At 40.5% G+C, this 11,021-nt stretch overlaps 1 protein-coding gene across 1 annotated transcript; it reads left to right on the forward strand.

The window, feature by feature from the left end:
• The first annotated feature begins 62 nt into the window (after positions 1-62).
• On the forward strand, positions 63-10,809 carry LOC149610087 (T-box transcription factor TBX5-like). The gene is made up of 8 exons (XM_089859797.1): positions 63-335; positions 1,588-2,104; positions 9,163-9,279; positions 9,356-9,512; positions 9,645-9,794; positions 9,885-9,952; positions 10,014-10,147; positions 10,218-10,809. The coding sequence occupies exons 1-8, from the start codon at positions 89-91 to the stop codon at positions 10,454-10,456; spliced, it is 1,629 nt and encodes a 542-aa protein (XP_089715923.1). The 5' UTR covers positions 63-88; the 3' UTR covers positions 10,457-10,809.
• The last annotated feature ends 212 nt before the right edge of the window (positions 10,810-11,021 follow it).

The raw sequence follows: 11,021 nt of genomic DNA on the forward strand, positions 1-11,021 counted from the left end.
ACCGTGTCGGGACCCCGTGGGAGGAGAAGCGGAAAATGTCTCCGCGACTTCGAACGCGCCTCTCTCGCCCCATCCCGATGTTCGGTGGATGGAAATGAAATCTAGCCGCGCTAATCCTTTCACAATCGAAGCCATCATGGCCTTGTCTTGTCGCGATCATCCTTATCTGTCTCCCTCCGTCGCGGTCGCCGCCTCTGTCCTCGGGGTCAACCGAGACTCGCTTCCTCATCGAACGGACATTACCGATAATACGACGACGCAACCGGACCACGGCGAATGCTCCTATTACGAGTGGCCCTCTCACCCTTCTGTACCACACAAAGATGATCAAGAAGGTGAGAACCTATGTAAAAATGATTGTGATTCGGGTATTTGATGGTCTGTTTTGGCTGAAGATAATATAGAAGGTAACGTTTCACTTAGAACTAAATCTGACCATTAAATGTTTTGGGTAGAAAAGAAAGCGTAGCCACTAGATTTTCTTTGAACCCTGGGAGGGAGACGTGTGTGGCCGAATACGCGATGAATCTTGTAAAACATATGATTTCGATTGAAATAGGTGTCCAATGAAGCCATCGGACATGCAGTCAATTTAATTATCATAAATAGCGGGGGGATTAATTTCAGTAATTGGATTGCAAATATACGAGTTTTTTCGAAAGTGTAGTGTAATAGTGATAATGGAATACATGGTCTGTAAGACCACTTCGTTGAAATATAGCTCCATTAATTCATTCGCGATTATGTAAATGTTGCATTCGATTTATGCTGGGAATTTTAGGCGCCCAACGGCTCAAACCACAGAAAGATTATAATATTATTCAATAGAAACCATTATCTATTTCTTTCGATGACATTTAGGCAGTTTTGTTTGACGTTCTGGTGAGTACCCGATAAAAGCTTCTTTCTTCAGATAGTACGTTTTCACAATGAGCCTATTAGAATTTCGTAGTAAGCGGGACAACCCTTCGATGACGGACTGAACTCGAAAAACTAACGGGCATATCTTTCGTTAATAGGACCGGTTGCCAAAGGTCTTTCCCCAGACATCCTGAGCTGGTTTTAAGCGTTAAAGAATAAGGTTACCCTAAGAATTCCTGACTTAGTGGTTGCGTATAATGCCAGTAAAAGTGAATACCATTTCACGCAAATTAGGAGCAATAATATGAATATTGGACCTTGATATCTTCGATTAATGATCCTTGTAACGCGTAAAATTAAAAAGTTGAATCCGACCGAAACATCTGGCTTTTTAAGTGTTATGATTATACATTCATTTACTTGTTATTTACTCTAATTGGAATTAACGAGTTCTTAGGAAAAACATTTCGTTAACGTATCTCAATACATTCGGATTATTTTAACACTTTTGAAAGAAGTTTGTCTGTTGGTTCCGTTGATGTATTGTCTCACTTATCCCTTTCCCTTAGTCAACAATCTTACACGAGTAGTACATGATAAGTATGATTTTTCTTTTGGCAATAGAGCTAGCGCCCTTTCTTTTTACAGTGTACGGGGCGCTGAGTGATTCTTTCCACTGACCCCTCGTTCGGCACGCATTGACGCTTTTCTCTCCCCGTTAATTAGGCGCGGACAAGCCGTTCTCAACGGCTCCTCCCTTCCCGCAACATCTTCAACAACGTCGGCCACTGCCAGAAACGGGTGAGGATTCAACGGCAACCGCTTTCGGTAGAGTAGTTGGCCGCGATCCGATTCCGAGACGCTTCATCGAAGACAACGAAACCGTGACGGACAAATTTAACCGGGACGATCGGCTCACGTGTTCCTCTTCCCAACTCGGGGGTTCACCCGGGCCTCTAAATGGCGCGTCCGCCGCCGCCACCGAACGCGGTCATCTACTGGACTCTGAACCTTTGGCCGTTCTCCGACACCAAACAGAAGTCGTCGGAACTGATAGAAGTTCCGTCCGAAGCGCGACGACGACGGTAAATCTACCGGAGGATTCGCGATTGGATGAAGAAATTCAGTTACCCAAGCAATTACATCCGAAATTAATGTCCGTCGGAGCTTCCTTGGAAATGAAATCACTTTGGGACGAATTCAACGAGTTGGGAACAGAAATGATTGTTACCAAAACTGGAAGGTGAGATAAAATTTTATTGTTTGGTTTTCAGTTCATATAAGCAGACCAAAGTTTCGAATCGAAATACATAGTTTGTGGTGGATCCAGATTACAGTAATAGAGGTATTCGATCGGAGTATTAAGTCCCATTTAAAATAAAACCTACTATAACAGAGAAATTGACCTTTGAACCCCATAAAGATCAACTCATTTTTTTTCTTATGTAAGCTATCAAGCGGCAGTAATCAATGCTACGAGACGCGATAACCTATTTAGTTTTGATTCAAATGTTTTGAGATATTTCACACAGGTAAACTGACATGATAGTCTTTATCAGTGTAATTCTTAGCTTAGATTTAGTGTAAATTTAAATCTAGTGCGAACGTAAATTTAAAGGAAAAGTGAAAATATGTTGATTATTGAAGGGGAAATTGAATTGAAAAATAATACCCTAATTTTTTTATTGAGAAATGATAGGTTAAAAATACGAACAATAAAAATAAAACATCGGCAAATGCTTATGTGTAGTCATGGAGACAAAATGGCCACATAGTTTAGATATAATTCATCTAAAATCTTTGAAGTTTAAAAATTGAAATATATGAATATTTTTACCTAAACACTCAGAACCATCTGACTGTGACAAAAATTATGGTAATAAGCTTTTTCGGTAAACATTTCTGAGTAAGTTCAGTTATTAATGATATCTCGGTATTCTCGGGATATGAGTGTACTGTACTAAGGGAGGATATGTCCGGACCCTTTATAGTGTATGGTGTTTGAGGCCCGCTACGTATTCCGGAAGACGCTTGTCGTTGGAAGGTATGCAAGGGCGCCTCCAAGATGAATCATCGGTTGGGTCGTGATCGATAGAGCTCGGCATTTGGCGACGATATCGAAAGGCAAAACCGAGGACTAAAATAAGTCTCTGCTAAAATAGTTTATTTAGCGGGTTTTTCCGACCACATACCCTATTCTACGCCACCAAAAACACATTTTCTAGTTTCTACCCATGAAATATCATCCGTTTTTCCAAACAGAAAAACAACAAAAAAGAAAGCCATACGTCACCTCGGAGTAAAGTATAAACAACAGCCCAAAATCACAACCCTTGAAGACCAAGGCTAGGGTATGCCTAGCTGTTGATAAAAATTGCCCTCTTTATAAAATTACGAGTGTCACAATAGAGGCCCGTTGTAACCGGGTATATTTTAAGGACAATAATTCATTGTCCTCAACAAATGAATCGTCTACAATGAGATTGTTTTAGGGGAGGGTATCTAGGCTCATTAAGGGACCGAGCCTATGGCCCCTTATACTCGACTATGGGTTGGCGCCAGTTTTTCGTATTTTGACGGAGAGCTCGTTTACTTTCCAAATGGCGTTAGCTCAAGATATTCTAGACGTTGGTTCTATTCCTTGGCCGCGTATGCACGTCCCTTATTACCCAACCAAGCGCCTCTCTCTCCTTCTTAATTCTTGGCCCGAATTTTTGCCGTCGCAGTCCCTGGCCGACGTGAAATCGCGAATGATGCATTGGGCTCCTACTTAACGGACTATTTCGCTGTTAGTTCGGAGATCTTCGGCTTCTCCGAAAACTTATTAATCAAGCGACAGTCCGAGATTCTTTTCTCTCTCTCTCTCTTTCCTCTCAACATTCTCACCACGTTCGTGTGTGGCCCGTTTAACGTAAAAAAGAAAAGAGAGAAAGTTCTCCGTCTGACTTTATAATGGAATAACCGTAATGATCGTCAGCTCTTGCCCTGACATTTTCTCTCTGGAGAAACGTGAAATTTTAAAAGTAAACAAGAATCTGCATTTCTTAAACTGAAAATGACTGGATTTACCTAAAGTCTGCCTTGATGTTTTTGTGAAGATTTTTATAATTTTATGAGAAATAAGGTTCCAAATTTTCAGATCAGATGGGGAAAAGGTCACCGGAAAAGTGTTTGAAACAAATGCCGTTGTTTAATTAGCGAAGTTTAAAAATATACAGGGTGTTTTTGATAAGTGTGGCACAAATTAAGGGGGATGTTCTTTGGGCGATTTATGTGTTAAGATTTTACGTCATTCCGCTGAAATTGACGAATTTTTAAACCAACTACTTTCAATATTTCAACTTATAGGGTAGATGTCTAGAACTCAACCCACGTAGGTCAGTTTTGATGTTAATTGCTGCAATTCGTATTGTAAATTTCAGTTATCTTTTATAAAAGTAAATAAATCAAATAAGTTAGTCCTTAATGGTTGCTAAAGTTCGATCTTAAGTTTGTACGGTAGCATCGCGGAATCTCAGATTCGACTAAATCCTCGGCTTTCTCCATTATGTATGCATAACATTCAATAGTCATTTATAACAAATGCTTGAAGTCCCTAATTAATAATTTGACGTTATATAGATCCCTTTAACATTTTGTGTCAAGTTCCCTCTGATAAAACGCGAGTTTAGGTAATGTTCCGAATCTAAATTATTTGCGCAATAAATTGGGATTAAGTGAAAGTCCCCTATCCACCGTAATATCAGATGTAGAGCCATAGTCATTAGTTTGTTTCGAGCTGGATGCCATATAAGTCGACATTTTGAAATTGCACGAGCTTTAATCTTCGAGGCGCGTAATTCTTGTCGATCGGTTCATTGATTCCGTTGACATAATTTGTAACCGAGGATGTGACCCCACCCTCACCCCCGGAAATAGATAGGCCATAGCCTTCTGGAGAGAAAACGAAACGTTTGAGGTCTATAAGGATCTTGCCTAGGTTGTGGGAGAGATATAATTTATGGACGCCCAATTTTGGGATACTGTCTAGAGAATACAGGGGGAATATATATTTTCGGGAGACCCCAAACTATAACTGTTGGCATTATGGCTTCTTATAAGACGTCCAATCTTCACTCGTCACCCCATAAATCGTCCAGTATAGTTGCCCCTCTCTTACCACCCCGAATGTGCTCTTGTGTGTGTTTTTTCTTTGAGTGCAAAAAGTTTTACATCGTTATCCTCCTTTCATAGATGACTTCTTCATACCCATATATCGTTTATGATGACTTATTATTATTGTAGATTTAATACCATAACCGAGTATATCCATCGACCGTAACTATCGAAACTTAACTAAGTAGTATCTACGTTATATAGCAACCTTTCAAACTTAATTTCCCCTAATCTTCGATAATATTAGTAAATAATAATGATGATTTATATGGAAAAAAGAAAAACTCATATTATTTTAGGCATAAGATATGTTCCATAAGTTTGTCACTTAGAGCTTCTCACGAAGTGACGTAGGTCATAGATTCTCGTAAAGCGACGCCTGGTCAAGCGCAGTCAAAGGCTCAGTACAGACTAAATAGGAAGATGGACTGCAAAACCGAGTATAGTAATTTATTGAGGGTAGGGCCTACCTTATAGCGAATGTCCCTGTTTAGTGTTTTCAAGTTTCATTAAAACAAAATTGAACATTATGAATTGGGATGGTTACCAACATAGGCATGCTCCGAAACTTCTAGCGTACACGAGGGGGGGGGGTCAGTGACAAATGACACCAAAATCTTTATAACTCGGGTCGGGTATACTAGTAGCTGGGGCGAAGGGTTTTTCGGGTTCCCAATGAGCGATATCCCTCCAGATACGGTTGACCCGCGTGGTGTGGTTTTTCACTATGTAGAATAAGTCAAAAGTGACAAGACGGTACGAAACGGATCAATGTCCTTGCCTGTCTCAAGTCGCCCAACGTATAGACCACACAATAAGGGTAGGGGACCCGAGTTAAGGTATCCGGGTGACGTCACTACAGAGATACCCGCAGCTTTTTTAGCATCGAAGTATACGTTTCCGACCGTTTAATTAGGGTAATTTGAACGACGTAAAAATCAGTGGCTTATTTATTTTACGATGGAGTATTTTTTTACGAGTCTAGAGTCGTAAAAAAAATTACTAACGTAGTTATCTTTACAGACGAAATAGCTAGAGTCTAGGGACTTGGGAGAAAAAGCCATAAAGAAAAAGGCGGTATATGTTAAAGGCAGTCATCACCGCTCGTGGAAGATGGGCATACACGACCTTAACTTCCTCGCGGGTACGTCCGAATCTCTTCAAAGTGAAGGGTTACTTCTTTTCTATCTTAAGGCATGGAGCGGTTGGTGGGGAGGGTGGAGTGGGGTTGTCTTAAGACATTTCTCTTGAGACAGAGCAGACTTTTCGCAAATACACAAGCGCTCCTGATTGACGGCTCTAGGCTCTGCGCCGCTTCCTAGCTAATTAATAAGGTCGACATTTTGTTTAGTTAAAGACGCGGCCGCTAGCGTACACAAGCGATTTATCATTGGTTATCCCCCTTTCTCTCTGGACATGTTTGGATGGTGCACGCGTAATTCATGCCGCTCGCGCGTTCCTTTTGCACCCATGCAACAAACCGGGTCATCTGCCTTAAAGATGCGTGTATTTTTGTTACGGTAATATTTTCTTTTCCTTACTCGCCCGTATCTAAATGATCACGCTGGGCTCGCCCTTCGATTTGCGTAATATCGAGTCATTACCTAGAGTTTAGTCCATTCCCCCAAAAATAAGTTAGCTCTAATGAAATAGATGTTCAAAGTTACAAAATTTACGGCCTGAGAAGGTTTAGATTTTAACCGAATGTGGTTGATAATTATCCATTACAAAGTTTTTAGTAATTCTTGTACAGTATGTTGAGAGTCAAGGGCGAATTTCTTTGTTACTCTCGCAAATTATGGTTCAGTTTTCATTGTAGGTAGTAGTAAATTCATATCCTTCGACTATCACGCTGAGTTTAACCACAGTTTAACCCAAACATTTTCATTTTCTCGGTAAAGCCAGAAATATCGAAAAGAATCTTAGTATAAACATCTTTATACGAGTTGTCGTTTTTGGTCGGAAACCGTAGGATTGCAATTTTTCTGGCCGCGATGTTTATAAATCAATGTTCTACGTATATTGGAGAGATAAGAAAGACACTCTTCCTTTTTGGATCGGCGCTTGGGTGTCCGCGCTAATCTCGTTCCATTTAAAAGCGAGGAATTGATTTCGGACGTCAGCGGAGCGACGAATTTTCTAGTCGTCAAGCGTTGGTAAAGGCGACCAGCTTGGATTTCCGAGGGCGCGTATCTTGTCATAAGTCGTATCTCACGGAAGATTAATCGCTCGTCGAGGAAGGAAAGCAATTTTCGCCCGTCATTTCTAAATATTTTTTGCTTTCTATACTTCTAACTCGAGGTCGAGGGGTTAATGTTTAACTGCCTGCCGCAATCACGATTCCGTAACCGTGTTATATATGTACGGATAAAGTTAAAGAGAGCAGCTAGGGGATTATTCTTTATTTTGTTTGTTACATTATACCACTGAGGGGATAAAATTTGTCCCCACTCCCGAGGGTGTTTTTAGGGTTTGGGGTGAAAACGGGGTTTGATACGTTGGAAGGGAATGGATAAGCATCTCCCAAAACGATACGGATGCGCGAAGTTGTCAGCGTTCCGGAGCTCTCAAGCCTCCCCTGCATGATCTTTTCGATGATGTCCTAGATGAGCATCCCCCGATTTGCCTCTAGATCACGCGGTTCGGTTCCCACTGGAGCTGTAATCTAAATTAGATCGTACGGTTAAAACTTAATCCTCAAACATAAAAGGTCAGGTGATAAATCATCAAAGGACTAGCCTGAACAGGGGCCAAAATAGAGAAATATCGAATACGTCTTCTACATTATTTTACGTTTCTGTAGTTGTCGTGTATAATCGCTTTATAATATAGTGCGTAAGTAATGTATTGTCTATCTTCAAAAACTATCTATCTGACCACCATCAATAGAACTCCATCTCTGCCCTAGTGATGCCACAAGCTTTGTTAAAGGAGCGACCCCATTAAGAGTTTGTGTTCTAGGGTAACTACTTAGCTTTCATACTACAACAATGGTACGAAGTTATCTTAATACGAGCAAACTTGTATTAATCGTTTACAAGATTCGAACGAGACTTTAAAAAGGGGGAAAATTGGATGGTGTGCCTGATTCCCATTTAGCGAGGCATTTGGGCTCGCTGGCGGGAGTGTAAACATTGGGAGGTACCTCCTGTCAGATGATAAATGGCTTCTAACCTTGGCCTTAAAGAAGGAGAAGGGGAGACGATCGAATCGATTGGAAAACCATGTGCCGAGAAAGGAGCCAGCTGTCCATCTTTGGCCCGAGCTGTCTCCCAACCCTCGTACTAACCGCAACAACCCACAACCGAATAACGTCACCTACGTTACGCGAGACTAATTGCCGTTTGCCCACCTATTATGAAACCAAGCGATCTTCTTGTTCCGTATCTCTCGACTTTCATCTCGAGAAAACAACATCGTGGAAACTATTTATAAATTTCAGTTTTTTCCCGCCAAATCAAAACCTTAATCGTATATTACCACCCAGAGGAAACCAAAGCGAAAGAATGTTTATAGAAGGGACGATTCGCGCTACATTTGGCTCGTAATCTATCACAGGTTAAGAATGTGTCAGAGGTTGAACCTCGATCGGACCCTGAGTCATAAAGAAACGGAGAGCCTTTTAGTTTTACCATAGGGAAATAAAGGTCGCCTAGAGGTCATCATCCTTCGCCGTATTCTCGAGGAATATTTCTCGTGGTGTGTGGCAGTCGTGTATCGCTATGGTTTTTACACGTGGTCCCGTACTCTTTCCCCCATCAGGCTTGAAGTCGACGAGAATATCGTTTTTATGGGCCAAAAAACTAACTCGACAGCGAAAGCTTCGAGAGAGAGAGGAGAAAGTGATTTGTTACACGATGGTGGGGATTGGATTAAGAAAAACACTAAAGCTCCAAAGCCAACCCCCTGTAACGAAACCCACCTCGTTCCTTGGCTATGTTAGCTATTCAACCGCTAAGAAAAATCCCCCTCTCTTTTATATCTTTTACGCGATAAACAGTGGTATAACTCATCCGTAACTTAAGTAAACAAGAGCTTGGAATACTAGATCCCCCAATTCCTCGCGTCTCAACTTCTGAATAAATTTCCCCCATCTTAAGCTTGATTCTCTTTTAACCCCAACATTATTCTTAACTTTCTTCACAGACGCATGTTTCCCACTTTCCAAGTGAAACTGTTTGGCTTGGACGCCGACACGGAGTACATGTTAATGATGGATTTTGTGCCTGTTGATGACAAGAGGTATCGATACGCGTTTCATAGGTAAGCCACACCTTGATTACCTAATGAATTACATCAAATTCCTCGAATAATCCAGTTAATGTTTATGTATTTTCAGTTCTGGTTGGGTGGTAGCCGGTAAGGCTGACCCCAATATGCCCTCTAGGATACATATTCATCCGGACACACCGGCGAAAGGGAGTCAACTAATGAAACAATTAGTTTCTTTCGACAAACTTAAATTAACGAATAATCAATTAGACGATAATGGATATGTAAGTTTATTTTCAATTTCACTTGTCCTTCTGTCGTGTTTACATTATAGTATATTGCGTCTTATAAATCTTATCATTTCCCATTTACCCATCAAAGTTTAATAACAGTCGAAACTTAATTTGTTGTTTAAGATTATCTTGAATTCGATGCATCGATATCAACCAAGGTTTCACGTGATCGTGGAACCCAACCAAGAAGGAATTTCTCAGACTGAAAATTTTAAAACATTTATTTATCCCGAAACAAAGTTTACAGCCGTTACGGCTTATCAAAATCAAAGGGTATGTTTACATTTTCTTTAATGGCCTTTCTTTAACACACCATCGTAACATAATCTTATCAACTCGTTTTTTGTACTTGTATTTATTCAGATAACGCAACTTAAAATAGCCAGTAATCCTTTTGCCAAAGGCTTCAGAGACTGTGATGGCGAGGAATGGTAGGTTAAGGGTTAAATGGGTTAAAGGGCAAAAAGTACAATGGCCAATGTTGGTACATAGGAATGTCCCTTGCAACGTTGTCGAAGTTTTATCTCAAGTGCCTAACAATCAAAGGCCAAGAAACCAACACAGACCTAGTTCCTTACAACTCTTGAGGGTGACTCCAACACCACCTTCCGGGAAAACACTAAGAGGTTGTCTTTCAATCCCTTAAATGGTCATGGTAAGCCTTTGCATTGACATTTGAACTTTTACAACCAACAGACAAAATGGATCCGTCCCCTCCCGGTGGTATGTTGTACCCCAGAGTCGATATTCCCTTGACTTCCGGTTTTTCCTTGTCAACGGAGACAAATCCGTATGTGTCACAAGGTAGTTACGGTTCTCCTACGGAAATGTGCTCTTACGGAACATCCAGGGACGTTTCTTGCCTTTACAAGAACAAAAACAATTGGAAAAATCGTTATAGTCCTTTTCCGTGGCCATCGGTACATTACACGTGACCTGATTGGTAACCGGAATCTAAATGACGCGAAAACTCTCCTATTTAGATCTCGAAATTTTGAGGATTTGAATCAAAACGAGGCTCTCCGTTTGGTCATTGGAAAGTCCCATAACAATTCGGACTTTCCAATGGTCACCGTGGACCTGATATTAATCGCTAGGTAGTTTATAAAATAAAGGCATTTTATTTTAATTTTCCTATGTAAATAAGACGTACTATTTAAACTAGCTTTAATATACATACATTTGTAAGAGTTCCTAATGTCCATGCTTTTGTATTTATGGCCTAAAATGTTACTGGCCACTTAACGCCAAATACTTTGTGCAATAAAAAATAAACGAGAAACATCTATATTTATTCCAGGTAAAGTTGAAATATATATAGTTCGGTAAAACTGCTGAAATTCAAAGCAATTGTGATCTATTTCCATGCCTGCAACTGTAATAATTGCATTTTTAGTAGCTTCTGAAACAGCGCATAAAATTAAAAGTCACGTGGTCTCGCGAAGTAATAACGCTTTTAATTTCCCCCTTCAGGTCAGTTTTCCTATCTGTGGCTTTATA

This window comes from Phalangium opilio, unplaced genomic scaffold, assembly GCF_054372755.1.
Source record: "Phalangium opilio isolate 3A_F unplaced genomic scaffold, DU_Popi_V2 ptg000344l_1, whole genome shotgun sequence".
Classification (NCBI taxonomy): Eukaryota; Metazoa; Arthropoda; class Arachnida; order Opiliones; family Phalangiidae; genus Phalangium; species Phalangium opilio.

Bases quoted from the DNA above. Each gene is read 5' to 3' on its own strand.
- LOC149610087 (XM_089859797.1), top strand. From the start codon at position 89: ATGGAAATGAAATCTAGCCGCGCTAATCCTTTCACAATCGAAGCCATC. The intron at 336-1,587 runs GTGAGAACCTAT...CCCGTTAATTAG, and splicing joins ACACAAAGATGATCAAGAAG to GCGCGGACAAGCCGTTCTCA. The intron at 2,105-9,162 runs GTGAGATAAAAT...CTTTCTTCACAG, and splicing joins ATTGTTACCAAAACTGGAAG to ACGCATGTTTCCCACTTTCC.